Source organism: Macaca thibetana, chromosome 14 (assembly GCF_024542745.1).
Source record: "Macaca thibetana thibetana isolate TM-01 chromosome 14, ASM2454274v1, whole genome shotgun sequence".
NCBI lineage: Eukaryota > Metazoa > Chordata > Mammalia > Primates > Cercopithecidae > Macaca > Macaca thibetana.
The window spans coordinates 37813721-37839719 of NC_065591.1; the positions used below are offsets into that span (position 1 = coordinate 37813721).

At 37.9% G+C, this 25999-nt stretch overlaps 1 protein-coding gene across 1 annotated transcript in view; it reads left to right on the top strand.

Moving 5' to 3' along the window:
* Positions 1–25999, top strand: part of LGR4 (leucine rich repeat containing G protein-coupled receptor 4) — a 108430-nt gene that overhangs the window by 45233 nt on the left and 37198 nt on the right. Inside the window, exon 2 of the mRNA XM_050755375.1 lies at positions 15652–15723. Within this exon, the coding sequence (XP_050611332.1) occupies positions 15652–15723 (72 nt within the window). The remainder of the gene's footprint in view (positions 1–15651; positions 15724–25999) is intronic.

Consider the following 25999-nt stretch of genomic DNA (forward strand, 5'->3'; position numbering starts at 1 on the left):
CTTGAACTCCTGACCTCAAGTGATCTGCCCACCTCAGCCTCCCAAAGTGCTGGGATTACAGGCGTGAGCCACTGTGCCTGCTCTGTTTCTATTCCTCAACTTTGGTTATGTCTAGAAATGTTTTTCTCAGCCGTTTTCTTTATTTTTCTCCTCTTTATCTCTTAAGTGATGCCATCCACTTCTGCAGTTTTAATGCTCCATGTTGCCCACTCCCTCACCTTTACCTCCTCTTTGACATTTCTTCTCAATTCTAGGCTTGAATTTACAGCTCCCTGCTGGATAACAACACATGACCCAACAGACCCAACACACAGTTTCCTCCTGTTGTGTCTCCAGGTGACGGCAGCATCACTGTACCGGACACATGGACAAAAAAACCAACATGTCATCTTCAGAGTTTGCCTTTAAGCTGGGCACAGTGGTACATGCCTGTAGTTCCAGCTACTTGGGAGGCCAAAGCAGGAGGATCCCTTGAGCCCAGGAGTTTGAGTCCAGCCTGGGCAACATAGCAAGAGCCTGTCTCTTAAAAAGAAAAAAAGAAAAAAAAGAAAAGTTCACCTTTTTTTCCAACCTCTAATCAGTAACATTCAGTAACAAAGTTCTACTGGTTCTGCGCCCTGAGGGGGCTCTTATCTATCTATCCCTTTCTGTCCCTTGTGCTGCTCTTTTGGCTCAGGATCTCATTTATCCCTCAGAGTTGATCTTTCCTTCTTGACTCTGCAATCACCTTTTTATACTTCCAAGCAAGACATGTTTGGGCATTTGTTGGCGTATGCATGCCAGGCACATGGAGGCTGCTCACAAGATACTAATATAATCCATTTTATTCCAAAAAGAGTGCAAGATAAGCCGGGTGCAGTGGCTCATGCCTGTAATCCCAGTACTTTGGGAGGCCAAGGCAGGCAGATCACTTAAGGTCAGGAGTTTGAGACCAGCCTGGCCAACATGGTGAAACAGTCTCTACTAAAAATACCAAAAAATTAGCCAGATGTGATGGATGCCTGTAATCCCAGCTACTCGGGAGGCTGGAGGAGGAGAATCACTTGAACCTGGGAGGCGGAGGTTGCAGTGAGCTGAGATTGTGCCACTGCACTCCAGCCTGGGTGACTGCATCTCACAAAAAAAAAAAAAAGAAAAAAAGAAAAAGAATGCAAGATAGCTTATAAAAAAAAATGCGTAAGATAAAATGCAAAATAAGTCGATGAGATGACCAGGAACCACCCCCAACCCCCGACTCTTGCCAAACAGGGCGAGAAAATACGAATCCAAGACAGGAATTACTGAAGCTGCTCACCTAATGTATGCATTTGTAAACAGCGGGTTACAATTTTGGCTCACAGAATCTTTAGCTGATAGGGAAAGAGGGTCCATTTCTGTGATTCCACGTTGTCCATAAGATAAAAAAGATGAGTCGTGAAGGAGAAATGCAGCTATTCTTGGAATTGAGGTCAGAGAGAACTTTTTTCCCAAGGGCTCTGATAAAGGGAATTCGGTGTAGCTTCCTGAATAGTAACCTCATTGGCATTCTTGGAATATGCATAGCAATCAGTTTCTTGAAGCTGCTACTTCTAACATCACTCATTGTGGGCCAGGAGAAGAGTGCCAATGTGCTGTTTCAATAAAAGTAGTTGCAAAGGTGTAGGGAATGTAAAAATTGTGCCTACCCACCAGAATTTCTTTGTAAAGCAAACTTGTTTATGTTCCTTAAAAAATATTTCATACCTTCTTGTTCCATTCTCAAACTCTATATTATATGGAACTTCCCTGGCAACTGTAATATGAGCCTGGGTTATCTTTCTAGGTTGTTCAGAGACCCCAGCCTCCATCTGCCAATGTGCAGCCCCATAACCCAGCCATACTTGTCTACTTGCAGTTTCCTGAATGGCTCTGTCCTCTAGACTCTACCTTCGTGCCAGCTGTTCTTTCGTTTCAGAGGCCCTTCCCTGTACTCCTTTACTTGGCTATCTTCCCCACTTGCATACAGCTGCTCTTTTTCCCCTTAAGATCAGAGGGAATGTTTTGCTCATCACGCCAATAAAGATATGTTGATCAACAACCAGAAAAGCTGTGAGTTTTTTAAGTAAAACTGAACATATTACCATCAATAGCACATCCACTCCTTTTAAAGGTACCCAGAATTCCATGTTATAAATTTTGCCTCATTTTAAATTTATTAAACTTCTACAAGGACCATTATTCTTAATAAGCAAGAAGAGACTTTTCCTGCATTTCCTTGGTTAGGTACTGGTAGTACTGTTTTTCTCTTTGTTTTGATGTTTTGTTTTAACATTAGGTCATTAGTTTAGCTACAGGGAGGGGCCCACCCCGCTCTGACCCATTAACCTCATAGTCTAAGCACCATATGACCATTGTTTCTGGGGAAATTATTTTCCCAAATTCCAAAGCATATTTTTAAAACATAACTGCAACACAATCCAGCTTAAGGTAGTGGAAAGAATCATGGACCAGGATTTATCATTTGGAGTCTGATCTTGGTGCTTTAATTAATTATTTAACCCCTCTGGGTCTCAGTTCCCTCATTATTAAAATGAGATGGTTAGATTAGATGGTGTTGCATGTTGGTGGTAATAGAAAAATAATAATAACTGACTCTTTGCTATGAGCTGGGCATTCGCCAGAGGTCATGTCATCTAATCTTTATAGCAGTGTTCTAAAGTCAGAATCGTTATCCCCATTTACACTTGCAGAAACTGAGGCACAGAGATTAAGGGACTTGCCCAGGGTTATACATCTAGTAAGAGTTATACAGCAGGCTCTTGGGCTGGCTTGGGGAAATTGGTAACCACTATGCTTTCTAGTTGAGTGGTTCTGTGAGATACTATTTATAGGATAAAGCATGTATTTTGAAATTTTGAGGAAGAAAAATTAGTTTTACTGAAATCCAGTTTTACATCATTCCCCCCAAGCTATTTTTAACCCAGTAACTTGTATTTAAATGAAAACCTTACTCTCTTCCCTGCTTTTTCCCCAATGTGTTTGCATGTAAAATTATTTGGTTGTAGCAATAGACAGGGAGGAAATCTGTTGTTAATGCTCTGTCCATAGGAAATATTAGTCTTTCCCAGAAACTTATTAGGTGTCACATGTAAAGAAGATATTTTATATGTCTTCCCTTTCTTTCCTCCTGCAACCAGCCCTTTGATTTAGATGGTTGGAAAACTGTTAGGCCTGTTTTTCTTTGGAAGTGCCAAGTAAGTACTTGCTACTATTACTATGTAAAGCATTTAATGCAATGTCTGGCACATCATTCACTCAGCAGTTGCTATGACCACACATGGTACTAGAGGCTTGGCATACAACAGTGAGCAAAACACAGACCCTACCCTAACAGAGGAGCATAGGGGTCCAGGAAGAAGAGCAGGGGATCGATCAAAGAGATATTGATAAACTTTACAGATTCTCCATAAGTTTAAGTTTTTCTTAATATTATAATATTGTACAGATGAGGAATTAGCCTTTTATTCAAGCTCTTTTCCCAAGGCAGTCCAAACCAAAAATTTTACCTCTTCCCATCACAACCCACCCAACTTCATTCAGCCATATCTACTGCTATTAGTGGGATGGTCAGTTCATTTACTGTCCATAGTAGGATACCTTTGAGAGTGAAAGGGTGTACTATTAATATTTATGATGGAGGCTGGTTATGGTGGCTCCTTCTTATAATTCCAGCACTTTGGGATGCTGAGGTGGGATCTTCACTGAGGCCAAGAGTTCCAGACCAGCCTGGGCAACAAAGCAAGATCCTGTCTCTACAAAAAAATTTAAAAAATTAGCCCTGCATGCCTGTAGTCCTAGCTACTGAGGAGGCTGAGGTGGGATAATCTCTTGAGACCAGGAGGTCGAGGCTGCAGTGAGCTCTGATTGTGCCACATGTATTCCAGCCCGAGTGACAGAGTGAGACTCTGTCTCCAAAAAAAAAAAAAAAAAAAGAACTATGCTGAGACAATAACTATAAACTGGAATTGTACCAGGCCAACCAGAATATATTATTGTTGTCACCTACTTCATGGTATCTGAGTTGATCCTCCAACTTACATTCTTTATTTTTTATTTTTTTAATGTATTTTTTTTTTTTTGAGAGACAGGGCCTCACTTTATCGCCTAGGCTGGAGTGCAGTGGTGCCATCTTGGCTCACTGCAGCCTCACCCTCCCAGGTTTAAGCAGTCATCCCACCTCAGCCTCTGAGTAGCTTCCCTCAGGCTCCTGAGCGGCCTCACTATGTTGCTGAGGCTTGTCTCGAACTCCTGGGCTCAAGCAATCTTACTTCCTCGGCCTCCTAAAGTGCTGGAATTGCAGGGGTGAGCCACTGTGCCTGGCCCTATATTCTTTAAGATTATTCTCTTTATAATGTGTATGTGTGTGTGTAGGTATGTGAATCAGAGGTGTGTGGCTGGTTTTGCTGGAGGTTAGAGGAATTAGGTATTCTCTTCCTTGTAGGAGCTTATTTTCTAAGACATTCGTTTTTCTGCTTACTAATTTAGTAACAGAAGCTGCTTCAGTAAAAAACCAGATCAGCGGCAGAATTGAGAAATTTTCTCAGGTAAATGTCATAAAGCAGTAACTCTCAGTCATCTTTCTCTGGACAGAAAACTATGTTCTGCTGTGAAATTTGTGTTTGTGTCTGGGTGTGTGTATGCCTCGTTCTCTATTTTTTCTTATTAAGCAAATTTCATGGCAGCACGTTGTTTTCTCCCTAGAGAAAGAAACAAGGGACCATATTATTCATATTGATTGCAGAAATTAAAAATAATTTAAACTTTTTGTTTCTGGGACTTTTAGAACTTAAAGACTTGTCACAAGTGGAGCTGTCCAGGAGTATTACAAACCAGGTTTAAGAATATTTGCTCCCCAAGATTCAGGACCTTGTCATGCTCTGATGGCACAGCCTCTTCTATACTGAATAAATCATTAGTGATTTTAATGAGTTATAAGTCATTCCCAAGGGAATATCTCTAGTGACATTTTATAAATCATCATTATCAATGTCTGTTGTCTTACAGTTAATAGAAACAATTGAGTCATTCCAGTTATAATTTTGAGTCATTTCTTTAAGGATAGAATACATTTTTATAAGCCTTTAAAAAATGGCCATCAGAGCAGAGGGGAGAAAGGAGAGAGAGAGTGTGTGTGGGGTATGTGTTTGGGAGGGGAGTCTGCATGCCTCATCCCCTGAAGGGAAGTGATTGCTCCACAAGCCTGCATTACAGGGATGGTGAAATCCCAGGGAGCCTGCCTTTGGGTTCAGGCCCTGACGGTTGGCAGCTGGTCTTCAGGGTATATAGATTGCCTCATCATTTAGAATTCTTCTCTTGCCTCAACATAATGAGGTCAGTGCCTTAGTGTCTTAGAAACTGGAGCTGCTCTTGCCTAGGTCACTTATTGGATGTACAAACGGTGCTTATTGGAAGGCCCCTTTCAGACTGGGGGCATTAGGAGGGATTTACTGGAGTGTAGGTTTTTTGTGGTTTTTCCCCCTTGTTTTGTTTTTTTAATCTTAAAATCAAAATACGTAGGGATGGTTTTATCAAGGTTGTGTATAAACATTTTATGCACAGGAAGTGAAAAAAATGTCACAATGTTACTGTATACTTATAAAAACTCAATAGAACCCAGGGGTAGCAGAGTGAAAATAGAGCTCTCTCAGTTTATCACCAGTTCTATAGAAACAGTGGAAAATAGAAGTGTAAGAAATTCTCTTAAATACCCCATGGGATCTCATTGGCATTCTCTCATACTGTTACTGTCAGTTTTAGAGAGCCCATGTCACTAAAATATTAAAGATTAGGATGTGGACAAAGAAAAGGGAAACTTTAAAGGTTTTTAAAATCACTGGGCCAAGCTTGTGGTACTAGGAAGGCAGCTATAATTTTGATTCAGTTTAAGTGGAGGAATAAGAAATATTTGACTTGAGTAGGCACTTCCTTGAACTCATGGTTTTAACTCTGTTTCATGGACAATATATTCGAACTTGGGGCTAAACCAGGGCATTCAGAGTTTGCAATCAGGAAGAGAGAAGCAGGTACATGCTGAAACAAATTTTCCTGAATTGATAGTTACCTTTACAGCATTTGATGCATTCTGGCATTTTTCTGTTCTATTCTTTCCTATTTCAATTTTTTAAAAAAGTTGGCTCTGACCCATTGAAGTGATTTCACAATCCATTACTTGTTGTGAGCCGAAGTTTAAAAAATACGCGTCTAAACAGAAGTTTTCGTGGGCGTGCATGTTTGAAGGCAAGGATGGTGAAGTAATGTTTTCCTATCAGTCGTGTTAATAAGTGTAGCCATAAGAAAACATAAACCATTTAGTTAATTAGAATATTTACCATACTAAATGATGTTGGATTGTTTTCTTTATGAATAGTGCATTTTGTCTGCTAGGATGAAGTAATTGAGTGTTTCCAATTTGCCCAGACGATAATCTTTATAATGCTTCTTGTTGATGTTAAATGGACTACTGAAATAGTATTTTGTCTGTGTGTCTTGGCTGGTAATAAACACTGTTTTGTCATCGTAAGGTTACCAGAACAGCTGTTGACACCCAAAGAATGCCTGGGAACACCAGTTAGGTAGGAAGAAAACAAGGAATATTATAGTTTTAACCCTTATCTATTCCCTGTGATGCCAGATGGTAGGGTTCTTGATCAAATTAGAGACAGGAGAGTAATTTTTTTTTTGTCTTTGGCATTTATTTTTCTTTGCCATTTAATAGACATTACTCCAGAATTAGAGCATTTTATATTTTTCTCTTTACAACATATCCCACACTTGTGAAAACTAACCTGTTTAAAAAGACCAAAAGAAAAACAGACAAACAAAAAAACACAAAAGAAGCTGAAACTTGTTTTAAAGCTAGAAAATATTGAATTAGTCTAATTAGTTTTATTTGTTTTATTTTATTTTATTTATTTCTTTGTAGGTGGGCACCATCCAATAGTTTTATTTTTTAGTTACCCTTTAAGAATTTGTAATTTAAGCCACACATACGTTTTGTTGTGTTGTGATATTTACACACCAGTGTTTTATCCTCACTCTTTTCTACCTTCTAGTGTTAGCATCCTCTTGAAGAACACACCCTTAAATGTCTCCTAGGCTGTATTGCTTCATCAAGAGTGTAAACAATTACAGCATAAAATAGTACCTTTGGAAATGAAGTCATGCATCTTTCTTAATTGCTAAACTCTTATAATTCTGAAAGGGGTCTATTTTAGCCTGTACTTACTCCCATACTTGCTAACACAAGCAAATGGGCCTACACATACAGATAGGAAAAGCATGAATCTAAGGGTTTCTTAGGGTTCCATAATTATGCATGGAATGTGCAGGAGCAGGAATGTCGAAGTAGGAGTAATAATGATAGATTTAGAAAGGGCCTTAGAGGTTAGTTGGTATACAGTATTTTACAGTGAAGGAAGCTGGAATTGAGCAGGTCTGGGTTTCTTCTTCCTAGCTTCCCCTCCCTTCGTCCCATTGTAATATGTGGCTGTCAGGATGACGTTTCTACAGCAAACTTGATGTGCATAAACTTTGCTGGCAGCTTTCTACACTTTTAGAATAAAGTTCTGATTTCTGAAGGTCACATATGAAGACCTTTTGGGATGTAGTTTTTGCTTGTCTGGGTAGCTTTTCTCACCACTTGTACACATACTGCCTATAATGATCAAATTCCTTGGTGGTCTTATCTTTTTTGACCATACTGCTTGTAATTCTCTAATTCCTTGATGGTTTTATCTCTCTGACCACTGTGGTTTTATCTCATTTGACCATGTTTTCACACATGATATTCTTTCTGACAGGAAGGCACCCTCCACCTTCCCCCAAGACACACATTATCTAGTTCAGAGGCTTCCAAAAATAAATTTATTTTAGTATAAACCCAGTGTGGATTACGTTTATATTATGACCGTATACATATACAAGCGTGTGTGTATGAATGTACATGTGTGTATGTATATTATATGTAATATATATTTTATATGTAAATCTAAATAATTGTCATGAACATGCTTATTTTTATATGTGATATACTTAACTTTATATTAGTGAGATCTGCCCTTTGTAACTGCACAGCAGCTTTGGTGTTGGAAGGCTTTTTTGAGCTCCAGGTCTGATTCGATCATCTTCACTTGCTGGGTCACACATGTCATAGTATTTACTTGTTTTGTTCCTCTCACTGCCTCAGACAGCTCTTGAGGGTAGAGACTATGTCTCACTCATCCTAGCACACAGGCACAGACCTAATAGGTGCTTAGTAAAGAGATAATGAAGAAACTGAGCCCAGTGTTCTGCTACAAATTGATAGCCAAAATCGCAAAGACAGAAAAGAGCCCCCATGTTTCTCGATTCTCAAGACAGAGCTATGCATCGCAATTTTTCATTTGGAGTAGGACTTGCAGAATGGTTAGACATAGGATGAATTTTTTTTTTCTTGAAGGAGAAATGTGAGGAGACACTATCATATATGCCTTAGTTATAAAGGAAAAACCCCACAAAATACAGGTATTAAGGCTTAATTACATACAGCCAAATTCACACTTTTTAATATATAGTTGTTTTGAAAAACTGTACAGTTGTGTTACTGCTATCAAAATCAAGATATAGATCATTTCTATCACCACATAAATGTTTTTAATGCCTCTTTGTAGCCAGTCTTTTCTCCACCCCCCAGCTGTTACCACCTCTGATCAATTTTCTGTGTCTATAAGTTCACGTTTTCCAGAATGCTGTATAAATAGAATCATGCAATATGTAACCTGTTGCATCTAGCCTCTTTGTCTTAGTATAAGGTGTTTGAAATCATCCATGTTGTTGCTTATATCAGTAGTCTGCTCCTTTTTGTGCTGGATAATATTCCATTGTATAGATATACCAGAATTTCTTTATCCATTCACTAATTCAGGTTGTTTCCAGTTTGGGGCAAATATATATAATTTATGTCTAGGATTCCTGGGTCATATAGTCATTAGTATATGTTTAATTTTATGAGAAATTACCAAACTGTTTTCCAAAGTGGTTGTACCATCTTGCTTATTGCCAACAGCAGATGAGAGTTCCAGTTGTTCTACATCTTTATCAGTACTTGATATTGTCAGCTGCTATTTAAAAAAATTTTAGCTGCTATTTAAAAAAATTTTAGCCATTCTAATAGTTGTAAGATGTCTCATTGTGGTCTGATTTGCATTTCCTTATTAACTACTATGCACATCTTTTCCTGTGCTTATTTGCCATTTGTGTATCTTATTTGGTGAAGTATCTGTTCAAATCTTTTGCCCATTTTAAAATCAGACTTTTCTTATTATTGATTGTAAGAGTTCTTTATACATTGTAATAGAAATTATTTATATTTTTGTAAATATTTCTTCCCAATCTTTTTTGTGTTGTTTCATTTTCTTAACAATGGCAGCACAGCTTTGAAAGTCTTTGAAGGGAATATCCTAAAAGGTACTAAAATAGAGGTTTTATCAGCCTGGGCAACATAGTGAGACCTGGTCTACAAATAATAAAAAAATAATTAGCCGAGTAAGGTGGTGCTTGCCTGTAGTCCCGGCTACTTGGGAAGCTGAGGTGGGAGAATTGCTTGAGCCTGGGCAGTTGAGGCTGCAGTGAGCCATGATTGTGCCACTGCATTCTAGCCTGGGCAACAAAGTGAGACTCCAGTCTCAAAAAAAAAAAAAAAAAAAGAAAAAGAAAAAAAAGAAAAATATTTCAATCCACTAAAGTAGATGATCATAAAATGAATTAAATGTTTTTCTGATAGAAACAAGTTTTTTAAATTCATTTCTAAGATTTGAAGGTGACATTTTCTCTAGCCTTTCCAAGTTGTTAAGAAAGATTATACTTAGGATGTTGAAGTACCTTAAATAGATGACTTTACAAGTTGATAACTTGTCTCTGCCATAATTAATGTTTATTTTTAAGTGTCAATATGGGTGTTGTGGCATCTGTCCCCTTAAGAATTCCAAGGCTGTAGAGAAGCATGTTTTGGATTCCTCTTGCTGGGAAGTACTGAGCCTTGGTACCTGAAAAAAACAGAGAAGATGTCAGACAGCATGGAGCCAGTTTATCCTACTGCTCAAAACTGTTTGTAGTAGAAATGGTGCACAGACATTAGAAGGGTGTCTATTGTGACACTTGGTTGGATTCTAGTCATGCTAAAACATGTAGGGTCAACAAAAAATATCTTTGGAGCAAAATCTAACATGGCACATACACTGTTTTGGCCGCATTTCTACAGTTTAAATAGCCATATCTTCATGTAGCTGTTCTTGTTTTCAAAATGAAATAATGCAATTTTAAAACAGTTAAATTTAATTGAATGTTGCAACAATATCTTCAACAGTAATAGCAAGTTAAGAATAGAGTGGACTGATGGAGTTTAATACAAAAAAAAAAAACCCTATTGATAACATCTTTTTGCATAAAAGCCTTACTATCCTCGCACAGTACCTTGCACGTATGTGCATAATGGATATTTTGTAAATATTTGTTAAATGGATGACAGGATATCTCCTTTTCCTCTTGTAAAGGAAAGCCCTTAATTAACCTCTATTCCTTTTGACATGGTGGCTTTCAGTAGCAAAGATGTTCCAATCCCATGATGTATGGGCTGCTAAAAATAGATTGATATATATTAGACTTCAGTGTTTACACTTTCATTTGAAGGTATTTTCGAGGAAGATTTTTTTCATTTTGCAAATGAAGAATCTTTTTGGTGTCAAGAGATGAACATGTTCAGAACTATACGATTTCAGATTTGTAAAAATATGTACCATACATAGAAAAAATACGTAATGAAATTCATGAAATATGGCAGTGGTACCAGCGGGTGTTGATATTGTGGATGGTTTTCTCTGTATTTCAATTTTTTAAAAACAATTAACAGTGGTTACTTTGGTTATTATAAAAAGGTGGGGAGAAAATGAGATTACTTGCCCAAAGATATGGAATAGTGTCAGAAATCAAATCCTTAATGAACTTTGATTAGAACTTCGGTGTTATGTGTGTCTTTACTACTTGTGGTTGAGAGAGACCTTCCCTTCAAATTTGTTCCACCGGAGGCATTTTGCAAAGTTCATTTTTAGTTTTTAGTTTTTGGTCATACTATACACCCTGGAAAAGTCATTGGGAGAGTTGTTTTTTTTTTTTAATTTATTTTTAAGATTTGAAGGTGACCTTCTTGGTCATTATCAACATGTGTTTTTTGAGTTTATGGACAGCACCATCATTTTTTTTTTCTTTTCCGAGAGAACACTTTAGAGAACCCTGTGTTCTCTTGAACCTGTATATAATTCAGTGACTTTTTAAACTGCCAGGTAATATTTGAGATAAAATCAACAATATAGTAGTAGCAGTACAGTTTTATCTAATACAAATAGGAGGGCTTGTTCAAATTTAGATAACATTGGGTCAATCACAGTATATTTAAAATTAAATAATTCTGTGGCAGAAGGCCCAGACCCAGTAAGGATGCAGTGTTAGAGTCCACAGTGGTACATGCTTAGCCATCAGCAAACTGGTTGGGCTCGCTTAGGGATCATTTTACAGGGATCTTAAAAGGTACCTTGTTGAAACATGATATTCTTTACTCTGTAGATACTTTAGCATTAGTGAATTTTATGGGGGAAAAAAGATGAGAGTTTAACCACTGGAGAGATTTGGCAGTTTCAATTAAACAATTGCACCCTTTAAATTTTAATTTTGAAATCAATGACTGCTGGTGTTTGGGAGTTCATGTTTTTTTTCGGGGAAGGTGGTGGGCTTTTGTATTTCTAATCTTTCGTTTAAATGAAGTATTTGATCTCGAAGGGTTCTCCCAGCTTAAAATCTTTGTCTCCTGGGGTTCTGGAGTTTAGTTTTGTGTTTAGGAACAACCGCTCCAAGTTTTAGGCCTTCTGCAACATTTAGTGTCTTCTGTAAAAGTGATTTCTTTCTGAGAAGGCCAACAAAGGCAATGTGGTGTCTCCTTTTAGTCTGGTCTTGGTCCATTGTATTCAGATGGCTTCCAGGAGCAGCAAAAACAGGGGATGATGATGAGATAACAGCTTTTTCTTGTTGAACTTATTACACATGACCTGACATTTTCTGATCTTCACAGCAGTCTATAAGGTTCAGTTATTACTGCCTCTATTTTACAAACGAAGAAACCAGGGCACAGAAAAGATGAACAATTTGCAAAGATCACACAGCTAGTGGTAGTAAATTCATATGTAAACCTTGGTCTGTCTGGCGCCAAAGCCTGTATTCAATGCTGGCTCCAAGTAAGGCCATCAGCTCTCTGGAAATTGCCCTTCTGAGATATTTGTGAGTTGGTGGTGCTTTGACCTCATATGATATATATTTATATTTAGTTCTGTATCCCAGAAAGTGAATTCCTTGGATTTATTACTGATGCCACTGGTAAGATTGTGCTACTCATGTGAATTTGAAGGTACTAATCTGTGGGAGCATCTTCTGGCTGAAAATTCTTTAAACAACTTCCTTTTATTTCCTTTTATTTATGTATCATAGTAATTTATATGGCTTTTGAGCCTCATATATTTGTAATTATTGTCATAGGTCATCATTTCTAACCTCTTATTTATAAAGTCTCTTTATGGTGTTGGTAATGTCAGGTCTAGAATTTACTCTTAAGACTATCCATAGGTTGTTTATCACCATCAGCCCTCATTATTTTAAATGGATACCCACGCATCTATACTCTGTCACCAGAGGTTTCCAGAGCTTCTCCAGAGATAGCATCTTGTAGCTCACCACTGCCCCCACCCCCAACTTTTTACTTCATAAATGTTGTAACTGAATCCCAGAAAGTATGAGAGAAAACATCTCTAAAGAGGGAACCTCTCCGGGTGTGTGAAATTAAGAAAAATTTAGAAATAAGTATTGCTCCTGAATCTGAAGCTTTGAAAGAAAAACTCACTGTGTGTTTTACATATATTAGTTTGTAAATATGGAGTCTCACTAATTGCATTAACAGCTCACAGCAAAACTACATGTTATGTCTTGTTACTATAAGGAAAAAAATGAGAGCTGCGTGTGTGTGTGTGTGTGTGTGTATGCATGTTTTAAAAAACTGGAATAGTGTGGTGTAAATTGTCTCTAATTATGTGTCTTTTTCTGGTGAGGCAATTAATTGGTTCTCTCCCAGACCTTTTTCTGATGAGGAAATTAATCAGTTTTTCTGTTACAGTGATATCTCACCTGAATTCAGGTGTGCCAAGCTTAGAGGAAACTGTACAGAATGCCTCATTTTGTAAAGCAGTTATTGTCGTCCTTTCTCTTTTTATTGGAATGACTAAAAAGCACCACAACTGTCTGATATTTTACAGAATGATTGTTTACTCATATCGGATCATTATTTTGCTTTCGATATGATTAAATGTTTTGTTGTATTCTTGAGAAGGATTTTACTGGTTAAGGCCAAATGTATCTCCCATGAGAGTGACTTAGTAATTTAACAATGACAGAGGGATAGTCTTTAAACTTTGCGTCGTGATAAATTTTTCAGAAACATTCTATAAAATGAATCTCATCTGTTTTTATCTGAAAAGGTGGACTCCTCCATGAAGAAACTACAGAAAAGGGTGAATCAGCATATGTCAGTATAAAGGCGACAGTATATCATGTCAGGCCAGGAAGCCACCCAACCAATCAGCTTCAATTTACTGATGAGCAGATGGAGGCCCAGTATCACACAATGGCTATGTGGCAGGGTGGGAGTTGCGCCTGCCTTTTCTGACCCCTGTTTTGATGCCATTTCTCCAGTATCTTGCTAGAGTGTTTATGAAAAACAAAGCATTTCCTCTCCCCTTCCCCCAGAGCTAATGATCACTGACTAAAGTAGTATTGAGGCCTGGGTTTTAAAATAGTAATTCCTAGAGAAGCATAGTAATTTGACTTTTCTTATAAGTTTCTTTAGTAGGACTTGAGTTGTTTTCAGTGATATAAAATTTTAGAGTGCACTTATGTCTCTATGGTCATAAGATTCATCTAAAGGGAAATTTCTTGTGCTAAGAAATGTATATTAGTATTGGTTAATGTTGGTTCCTTAATTGCTAAAGCTATTCCTGGTCCTCCTTTTTTTTTTTTTTTTTTTTAAAACCCCAGTTGTCAAGCAAAAGTGCTCTTCCAGAGATTCATGGATAATTATGTGAAGGTGTTAGGGGCATTATTCTTCCCAGTTTTTAAGCTTGATGGGACTCAATTATTTGTTTTACATTTTGACTACCACTGGAGAAAAGTATTAATAACAGGATTCAAATAATACTTAAGAAGACTCATGATTTGCACTTAACGTCATAGGCTCTGGTGTTTTCTGTTATACTGCTTGTTGAATGGTCTTGGGGAAGCTTTTTTAACCTCAGTAAGCCTCAGTTTCCCCATTTGTAAAGTAAGATTTTCTGTCTAGTCTTACCATGTTACAAGCATGCACTGCATCTTAGCTGCTGCTCCTTCCGTTTTTGTTGCTGCTACTGTTACTGTTAATCCCAAGCCAAAAACTTTTCCAAACCTGCCTTGGGAAAGTCTAGTAAGAAAGGATGTGGATTCCATTTCTAAATTTTAGTGAGAGGAAAGATGGGGAGAAAGGTTGTACCTAGCATGATACTGAAGGTGTTGCCTCCTTTAAAAGAAAATTTTACCTGATGGAATGGATGTAATAACACAGTATTAGTATTGTTAGCTGACTTTGGTATGCTTCATTTCTCTTCTCCTTCCTCATACCAATATATGTACTGTACTAATGGGCATGTCTCACATGTGAACTTTCATGCCAGGTTCTTGAGAGGGGAGACCCAAGGGCTCAGCCACAGAATTAAACACCATGGAACTGAAGGAGGCAGCTCCACTGCCCCAGCGCATGCTGGGACTTTCCCTTATGGGGCTGTTTTAACCTGTCTTTCACGGTGCTGACCTCAAGTGGAGTGTGGCAGAGAAAGCCAGTTCAAAAGGCAGCTGCCAGGGAAGAGGGAAATGGTTAATAAAGTATTTTTTAGCTGTTTGAACTAGTGAATTGTTGAGTTATATTGTTGGGTGAGTTTTCTTTCTGTGGACGCTCTTAAGGGAAAACTGGAAATGGACCGCATACCTATCATGTATGCACTTGTCCTTAGCCTGCATCTATTCATAGGCGGAACATGAAATCCACTGACAACTGTTACCTGGAGGACTTTTATAGGTTTTGAAGAAAATATGACTAGGGTAGAGCTAGGACATGCTTTTATTGTCCTTGAGTGACTCCAGAAGCCAACCTCACCTGCAAATTCTATGTATCGTTCCTAGAGTATTCATTGGTTTATTTTGATAGGTATGTGTACTGCCATGAATACCAGAGCACAGGGAAGTCACCCTGGCCCACTTATTGTAGGTAGTTTGAGACTTTTTTTCCAATGATACTTAAGAGGGGAAAATACAGGATCTGAGTATATTTCTAAATTATGTGACATAATTTATAACAAAACATTTAGCTTTTCTGTGTTTTCTGAATTTTGCATTCTGAAGCCAAATTGTGACTGTTTCTATGTGTCTTCTATGCCCTTTCACAAAATTGTAGCACCTAGTTAGTTTTCTGTTGGATTAAATGCTTTAAGCTTCATGCCACTTAATTAACAATATTCTTAACTTTATGTTTTCCAGGGATATCAGTATGAACAACATTACTCAGTTGCCAGAAGATGCATTTAAGAACTTTCCTTTTCTAGAAGAGCTGTAAGTATTACTTTGAGAAATGTGTGTGTATGACTTTTTCCCCAATTCATTTTGGAAGCTTTTGCTACAGAGAAAGTCTGATGTTTTCTGTTAGGAGACATTCTGATAGCTTAGTTTCAGTGGGCTTTGTGAGGAGGAAATCATGTTTCTTGGAGGAAATAAACTTGGTTTTCTAAGTAGCGTAGTTGCCAAAGCTATTTTTGAAAGCTGTAACTTAAAAAATGCTACTTCCACAGGACTTTTTTGCTGCAATTATTATAACTGCAAATGCTGCAGTGACACCAGTTAATTACAGTGTTATTCTGAGATAACAAGGCTGCTGTATAATTACCATTGTTGCCAAGGAGTTGCTATATGGGTAACAGAACCACAAAAAATAACATAAGGTGTTTCAGGGTCATTGAGCAACAATCTCAACAGCAAGCCAGCAGAAAACTGAGGGTAGGACCCCTTGGACAATTGCAGATGACCTTTGGAAATGGGGTGAAGGCATGAAACACTGTCCAGGTCTCTATGAGCACCTTTAACTTTGAGAACGTTTCTGAACTTGTCAGTTGCATCTTACATTTCCAATTTAACAGTTTGCACTGTGGAAATACTTTCTCCTTGTTTCAACCTCCTTTTTGTTGTGCTCTCCACACTTTTTTGAAATCCATAATCAAAATAGGCGCTTTGGGTTTTAAAAGAATTGGGAACTGTATATTATATTTTAAGAATCCCAGTGAAAAAATAAAATCGACTTGAATTAAGTTAATATAGGCTTCTAAAGGCCAAGCTAATGGATTATATAATATATAGAGGTAGGAGGGTGACAGTTTGATACTAAGAACATCAAAGAGATATAGCCCTGAAGGAATCTAAATTCATATTACAGATTGTGTCATACAGCCCAGCTGTTGAGTATTAGATCCAAGTCGGCGAATGTCCTCCATCTTTTAGCTTGGCCCCTCCCCTAGAGAATGGGGAACAGGAGTCAAATAAGATACCCAGGTTGTGTTCTCTCATAGAATATTGAAATAGTAGTTAAAGATTTAATACAGAGAAATGTTTCCTCCCACACTAGTTAGTCGAACATAATGCTCCCACAGCAAAAGTTGAACAGAGATTATTCGCCACTTACAAGTTTATGAGCTAGGTCAAATTATTCTTTCTGCTCAGTTTCTTTGTCTGAAAGGTGCAGCTAATAATGGTCCCTCCCTCATAGTGTTCTAGTGAAGACAGAGTGAATTCATTTATGTTAAATGCTTAGGACAGTACATGAAACAGAATGAATGTTACATAAATGCTGGCTAATGTTTATTTTACTATTTTCAAAGTGCATAAGAAAAAAAAGCAGAAGAGTATATACCAAATGTTATCTTTGGGTAAAAGTATATGTTTTATTTTTGCCTCCTATGTTTTTTTTTCCTATAGTGAACATTAATTATTATTATTATTATTATTTATTTATTTTTTTTGAGACGGAGTCTCGCTCTGTCACCCAAGCTGGAGTGCAGTGGCCGGATCTCAGCTCACTGCAAGCTCCATCTCCCGGGTTCACGCCATTCTCCTGCCTCAGCCTCCCGAGTAGCTGGGACTACAGGCGTCCGCCACCTCGCCCGGCTAGTTTTTTGTATTTTTTTAGTAGAGACGGGGTTTCACCGTGTTAGCCAGGATGGTCTCGATCTCCTGACCTTGTGATCCGCCCGTCTCGGCCTCCCAAAGTGCTGGGATTACAGGCTTGAGCCACCGCGCCTGGCCGAACATTAATTATTTTGTAATAAATTTATTTTTAATTAATATTTTTCAATTGAGTTTAAAAGAAGCAAACCATTAAATTTTCCACCTCCATCCCCCTTATCCAGCCTTAAGATGCTTTACCTCTTCCTTTTTATTTCACATACAATTTGATACTATAGGATTAGTCTCTCTTTACAGAAGTAATTATGCAATGGAAGGACATTAACAAATGGTTTTTCAGCCATTGTATAATTTAATCAGTATGGGATAGGTTATGTACCAGGCCAGCAATGGAGAAGCTCCCCTCATTCTGGATGGGGCCATTGTGTGCAGACCATCTTTGTTGATGCCTTTGATTGCCGGTTATCTTTAAGGAATTTGGAAGTGAGGACCTGGATGTGGAGTCAAACCTGGTTAATCTGCTTAGCGAAGTTCACGTCTTGGATTTCTTAAAATCTCAAATGACCAACCATATGCCAACACATGAATTCTGCCAACCAGGACTTTTAATTGGAATCAAATTGAATTTGGCTGCTCATTCTTTGTAGCAAGGTCATATTCTCTCCATATTCTCCTATCATAGTAATGAAACCCATCAAATCAAGTCCGTATACTCTCTCTAAATGTTGTATGGTATTTCAAAAATGAATTCAGTTAGGAGAGCAGAATGTTATTTTTAAAGAATACTTCAAAATAGTCTTTAATAACTTTTACAGTACTGTAGGCATTCAAGGGAATTTATTTTTCACATTAATATAAATACTAAAATAAATATAAAAAGCCTATGCTTTTTCCTTATTAAACAATGTAGTTGATTTTGACATTCCAAAATGATGCTGCCATGACTATTGTAATATTTCATAAACAGCATAACTTTGTCTTGGAGTCATCTGGAAGTCATTTAAGAGTGATCATGAAGCCAAATGCCCTGAGTAGAAATTATTTGCTGAGGGTTTTTTCCATGTTAGTTAATGAGGTGTGCTTTACAAGATGTGACTGGGTTTGGCAAAATTTGATGTGGTGAATGTTTGAATGTGATAGAATGCTTGGGGTATTGGGAGAAATCACTTCCCAAGAATACAAAAGTATGTATGAATACTTATACATTTCCTTATTCTTTCAATAAACTCTGAATCCTACACTATGCAAGGTGGCAGGTGCTGGGAATACAGATACAAGCATGACCCATCTTCAGAGTTGACAGACCCTCTAGAGTTGTGCTGTCCAGCATCGTAGCCACTAGCCACAGGTAGCTATTATGTTTAGATTTAAAATAAATAAAATTAAATAAAATGAAAAATTCAGTTCCCTAGTTGAACTAGCCACATTTCAAGTACTCGTATAGTTGCCTGTGGTTAGTTGCTACTATATTAGACAGTACAGATGTGGATCATTTCCATCATTGCAGAAAGTTCTATTGGACAACATTGATCTAGAGGGAGAAATGAAACTAACACTTGTTGCATCATGGTGAAGACGCGTGTGCAGGGACAGAGGCCTAAAACAGTGTATTTTCTTAAGACTGTAGCATTTGGGAAAGTCATCCACAATAGCCTCTGCTGAGTGTTGAAGGACATGTAGGAATTAACCAAATGAGGGTAGTAGTAAGGGTGTTCTAGGAAGAACTTCATAGCATGTGGAAGGCATGGAGATGGAAAATTTCAGAAGTTTTAGGACACGTAAAGTTGTGTCTTGTTATGGCAAGACTAAAGGGTACATACGGAAAAATGTCAGGAGATGAGGCCAGATAATGAAGGGTCATTTTAAGATAAGAAATTTAGACTTGTCCTAAAGGAGTTTAATTTGATATTTGGGTGAGTAATAGGAATGAGACTAGGGTTTTTGCCCTGAATAACTGGGTGCCGTTTGCTGAGACTGAGAACACAGAGAGCTGATCTATTTGGGGCCCAAAGAATTCCATTTTATAAAGATAGGATCGTAAATAGTATTGTGTCTAGAGCTTTACAATGAACAGAAGTCCATTCCCATAACTCTGAAAGGAAAGTCAGTTTCACAAAGGTAGACATTGAGCTGATGAGGTTAATGGCCTATTGGAGTTCATGAGCCTGGTATGTTGTTTTGCTGGGATTTGAAGTCAGGTCCCTAGAGCCCAGTTCTTTCTGGAACACTGTGAGTGATAATATATTTGTTCTTAGGAAAATATTCCATCCAACTTTTTCAGTGAAATGTACTTTAGATACTATTGTTGCCAGTTGTTTTGTTTTCACATTTAACCTACTTTTTTTCTCTCACTCTTTTTCCAATCCTGCTCCTTCTGTATATTTAACCTACTTTCTGAAAGTTTTATAGTTCATAAATAGTGTTACCTAGTGATTCCTGCTCTCCCCCAACACCTTTTGGGAATATAGAAACATAGATTGTGGCCCCAAATTCCGTACATGCAAGGTTCTGAAATCTTTGCACTTTACTTTCCTATTCTTTACAATGGAACTTCTCACAGAAGTACTGTAAAGGGAATATGGGATAATTGATGTAAAAGTGATTTGTGACCATAAAGTGCTATGTCGCCGTGAGAAATTTCATTAATCATCTTAAACATTGCAGTCTTCCTTAAAGTTATTTGGAAGAGAGATGGTTTTGCTTGGGGATAGAAGTTGCAGTTTCTGTTTGCATTGTAAAAGGAAAGCCAGATTAAAGAAAACATTCACTTAGCGTTGACAGGCTCTGCTGCCTGACCTGATGTTGTCAGACGTGGCTTTGGCTCTCCTTTAGGCTTGTTGGGTATCAGTAGTCATTTGGGGGATGGCTGAAATTTGGAGCTGTGAAAATGATTGAGTTAGAAACAGTAGAAGGAATATCCAGCTAATTTTCCATAGTCTGTCACTGAAAAAATTGCTGTGGCTGTTACTTTGATGTGGCAAAGCAGTAGAAGCCATTGCCAGCTTTGGCACTTGGACAGTTACTGTTTAATGCACACTATATGACTAGGATAATTCCAGTCGTTTCAAAACATGATTTGACTTTGGAAGACTTCACGATGCTAAAGTGAAACTTACGTCTCTTCACAAGACCTAAAGTGAAACTTAGGTCTCTCAATACTAATTGAAGATTACCTGTCATTTTATTTCACCTATAGGACAGTTATTTCTAAATGGAATTACTGCTTTACAGAAGGGGACTGGTAAATAATTTAGACAGAAAGTTTTAAAATCAAATAAAAACAGGGGTGGGTCAAATTAAATAGTTTAAAATAATTGAATTACATATTTATACACACACATAACATATGTCAAATACAGCTATTCAATTCATATATGTAATTCAACTCATGATAATAGCATATACAAAACATATTTAAAAACATTCTGCACACACATCAATATAATATTCTGTACCAAGGTATTTTCAGACTTAGAAAGTATTGCAAGCATAATTTTTCATATACCCTTCACTCCGATTTCCGAAATGTTAACTTTCTCTCTCTGTTTCTCTCCACACACATACAAAATATATGTACATATTTTTCGGAACCATTTGAGAGTAAATTGTAGATAAATCTTTAAATATTGCATTGTGTAGTCCAGAAACGCAAGGATATTCTCTTGAATAACCGCAAGACAATTGTCAAACTCAGAAAACTAGCTTTGATATATAGTATCATCTGATCTACAATTCTTATTCAAATTTCAACAGCTGTCCCACTGATATCCTTTAGAGAAAAAGAAAAAAAAAAATCTGGTCCAGGATATTATCCAGAATAATAAATTATATCTGGTTCCTGTGTTTCAATAATTCATTTTAAATTTCTAAAACTATTTTTTCATAGTCTTTACCAAAGTTAATACTAAAAATTATGTGCTAAAAATATATTCTACTGCATTTAATACTCTTGAGACCCCTATGAGGAGTTTATTATTACTTATTTACAGATGATGACATGGAGGCTTTAAAGAGGTGGAAAACCTAACTGTGCTCATAGAATAAAAGCACAGCCAGGAATTGAATCTATGTTAATCTGATTCAAGTCATTGCTCTTAATTTCTAAGCTATAATGTTGCCTCAAAAGGCACAGAATTGGAGGGAAGCTAAAGGGACCATCCACTCACTATTACCTGCAACTTTAAGTAGGTCAACATCTAACTGTCAAAGGTGATCAGCTGCCCAGTATTTCCTGTAGTAAGTTTACTGAACAAATTTGTGAACAAGGAGTTCTTCCCAGAATAAAATTTCCTTATCTAGCCATACCATTTTACAGATGGGAATATCAAGACCCAATAGTAGATAAGTAGCTTGTCCGCAGTAACACAGTTAATATGTAACTGAGCCAGAATTAGACCTTACAGAGTTCAATGCCATCTCTTCTATATCTTACCAATTTTTGTATCTCTGAGATGCCTAGTCTCAAAATAGTCTTTCTGGGTTGTTCAGAGCTGTACAAAGTAGCTATTGTTCTCTTCTAATACAAGGAATTCCCTTTGCTTCCAAACTAAAGTTTGACTCACTTAACGTTTACTCCCCTGATGTAGCCTTCTCAGATAAGCTCTATTGACTGCAGTAATGTCCCAGAAAAAGCAAAATAATTCCTCAGTTGCTCTGGTGATGTTTCACAGTTAAAAATATTAGCAAAGATCACTGCCCTTATTGTTGCGAAGCACATACAGAAGTCATATAGGAGTGTTACTTATCTTACTCAAGCCATTCCCTATAGTGTGTCATTTGGGGAGCTCTCAGAGTAGAGATTAAGGGTGAAAACAGAGAAATCATGAGGGAGCTTGTACTAATACGCCACATAGGCTCTTCTGGAAAACATTGTTTTGTTTTAACTCATAAAACTCTGTGAGCTATCTTTATTCCCATTTTGCTGATGGATAGCCTGAGCTTTTCATCAGAGAGGTTAAGTGACTGACCCAAGTTTACATAGCTCATTATAAGCTAGGTGTCAATCCCAGATCTGACTATGCCCCTATAGATGTGGAAAGGGGAATGAGGAAGGACTTGCTAGACAATGTATAATACATTCAACAAACTTGTTGGCTGAACCACTACGTTCAGTGCACCAAATGGGATTCTTGCCTTCAAGGGAGAGGGATGGTATACTTGTTATGGGAGTTCAGATCAGAAGGGAAATTACTTCTAGCAAGAAGGAACAATGGCATTTCTGGAGAGCCTTGAGGGATAGGAGGAGTTATTCAAGAGAACGTGTGCAAGGATCTGCAGAGGAGTGTGAGCAAAGATGGGGACAGAGACTGGGATAGGTGGTAAAAATGGTTGGTTTGGTTGCAATTTTGAATTATTGAAAGGAAGTTATGGAAAAGATACATGGAGTTTGGGGCTAGACTAAGGACATTTTGGCAGACTGACAGAGTTTAAACTCTTGAGTGACTCTTGAAGTTTTTTTGAGCTAGGGAATGATTTGTTCAATATGACCTTCGATAAATGTAGTCTCATAGCAGAGAGTTTGAAATTGAGAGAGTTCAGGGAGAAATGAAAATGCCAATGGCAATCATCTAGGTGAGAATTATGAGAATCCGAATTAGGGCAGATGGGAGGCAGGGAGAAGGAGGAGGGCACCTATTCAAAAGATGTTATGGAAACAGAATCAGGAGAATGTCTTGGCTGGGATGATAGGGGTAACATCATTAACACTGAATTTTAAGATTACCAGGAGTCACTGGGCATGGTGGCTCATGCCTGTAATCCTACCACTTTGGGAGGCCGAGGCAGGTGGATCACCTGAGGTCAAGAGTTCAAGACCAGCCTGACCATGATGGAGAAACCCTGTCTTTACTAAAAATACAAAATTAGCCGGGGTGGTGGCGCATGCCTGTAATCCCAGCTACTCGGGAGGCTGAGGCAGGAGAATTGCTTGAACCTGGGAGGCGGAGGTTGCGGCGAGCCGAGATCACGCCATTGCACTCCAGCCTAGGCAAAAAGAGCGAAACTCCATCTCAAAAAAAAAAAAAAAAAAAGGATTACCAGGAGTCTGCTGGTGCTTTGACAAAATTAGCAACAATGCAGAAAGAGAAAATTTTTTAGAAGAGAAGATAATTAAATGCTGTTTTTAACATACATGTGGAGTTCAGGTGGGATATGGGTGGAGGCAACTGGAAATTCAGGAGTAGAGTCCAGGATAGAGATTGAAGGGCATAGATTATAGAATAGTATATCATGGGTATAGATTTTGGAGTCCTTTATTTTGAGGTCATTACTGGAAACATTAGACTGAAAGAGCTTGCCAAGGGAAAGAGGGTAGAAGAAAAGGGAAGAAGGCCAAAGACAACTCCTTGGGAAACACTTGAATCAGGCTGTGGGAAGAAGACCGAGTGCCAGAGGAGCAGGAGAACTGGGGCAGAACTCTGCCCCAGGAGCTGTGGGAGGAGAGGTTTTTCACAAAGAAATGAGGGATCAACACTGACATGCTGGAGAAAGATGCCCATGACTAGATACTGAGAAAGGGCCTTGACTTCTTTAAGTATTTTGGAATCATTTCAGTAAGTTGGTGAAAGTGACTTTTGGGTAAAGAAGCTCATCAAGAAACAGGCATTTGGGGACTTCTTATAGGCGGTTTTTGGAGAGTGGCTAAAACTTAGAAGCTGTACTGCATTTGACTGGACTCTGTTGGGTTTAAGAGACAGAAACCCAGCTGAGGCATAGTAGAGGATTTATTGTTGCATGTAGATAGAACTAGACAGTCCAGAAGTGGAGTTGGCTTCAGATGTTATTGGATCTTGAGGCTTAAAGCTACAAGAGTTTTCTCATGCTTTCCATTTCTTAGCTTCAGTTGTCTCTACTTTTGTGTTTTGGCTTCATTCTTTCCTGTTGCAAACAGCCTGTCTCCATAGAGTGGGAAATACACCTTTCAGTACATTGTTGCATCTAGGCACCCAAAATAAATATCTAAAAGTGTTCTTCACTGCAAAACTCCTAGGGGGATCCTGATTGGCCAGACTGACCTCATATGCCTATCCTTGCAGTCTGTTTGGGATGGTATGGTGCCACCTGGGTTTTGGACTCATCCTGGTAGGACTGCTTGGAGTTGAGAAGTCCCCAAAGGAAGCAGAAGAAAAGAGAAAGGAAGACCTGCTGGGCAGAAGGAAACCGTAGTTATTCACAGGACACTAGGATCTAGGGACTAGGCATACTGTGGGAAACATTTGTTTAATTGGGTCAGTCTGAAATGAAGAAAGTATTATTGAAGAATTGTAAGGACCGAGTTGGGCTTAGATAATATAAATTTGCAGTGAAACCAACTAGATCTTTCATTTTGTCCCATAGTGCTTAGCAGCCAGGAATGAAGGTGATGAAAGATGTGATGGAATCAGAGTTTGGATTTGATTAATCAGAACTTCATAGGGGACTAGTGGAAATCAAGCAGGAGAATCAAGTGGTTCAGTATCACAGTGTTTGGCATGGGGTTCCAAAAGTGTAGAGAGGCAAATGAAACCATGGTTTGCTGGTTCATTTATTTATTTTAATCAATACTGACTATTCTTTGGCTAAATATAGTAGTGACTATAAGTAAATGAAAATGTGTTTGATTTTCTACTAGTGGGATTCAATTTTCCAGCAAGAAAATAGGCCAAGTCATTTCTTTCATACATTGACCACTCTTAGTCAAGCCATGCTTATTCAACGCAATAAATATGTGCTTTAGTGGGACCTTTGACTTAGAATTTGTTCATCATTTTCCCCTGTTCACTACCTGTTAGTCTGGACTATATGCATACTTCAAAGATGATCATTTTAGATATGCTAGAATATTTGTATCACAGATACATTCAGCTTTTTAAAAAAATTGTAGTTATAAAAATGCTTAATAAAAACTGGACTTAATAAAAAATGCTTAATAAAAAATTGTTTTTAAAAACAATTACAAAAAATAAGTGGATACTCAGTTTTTTAAATCTTGAAGATTTATCGTATTTGAAAGATATGGAGCCATTATCCTACCATGGAGAGATAACTATGGTTAATATTTTGTACATCCTTCCAAACTTTTCTCCGAGTATATGTATACAATTTCCTTTAAAAATAGACTCCTACTATATTTGCCATTTATACTATATCTGCCATATTATAATATTTACATATTAATGCATCTAGTTTTTACCATCGTCTAATAAATGCATAGTGCTTTATCATTTGGATGATTCACATTTTATGTAACAAATCTCTTGCTTTGTGGTGGTGTTATGAACAGCAGTTTTGGACAGGGCCTCGCTCTATTGTCCAGCCTGGAGTGCAATGCAGCTTACTGCAACCTTGACCTCGTGGGCTCAGGTGATCCTCCCACCTCAGCTTCCCGAGTAGCTGGTGCATGCCACCGTGCCCAGCTAATTTTTGTATTTTTTGTAGAGATGGGGTTGCCCTGGCTGGTCTCTAACTCCTGGGATCAAGCAATCCTCCTGCCTTGGCCTCCCAAAGTGTTGGGACTACAGGCATGAGCCATCGCACCCAGCTGTGAAACATTCTTACCCTATCTAGTCTTTGTTTATTAGATGTACTGTCTTTAATTGTGCTTTTATTACAGTGTGGCTTGCCAAATTTAGGTCTTTTCCTAAATTCTTGTATTACAATTAGATTTAACTGTTTATAA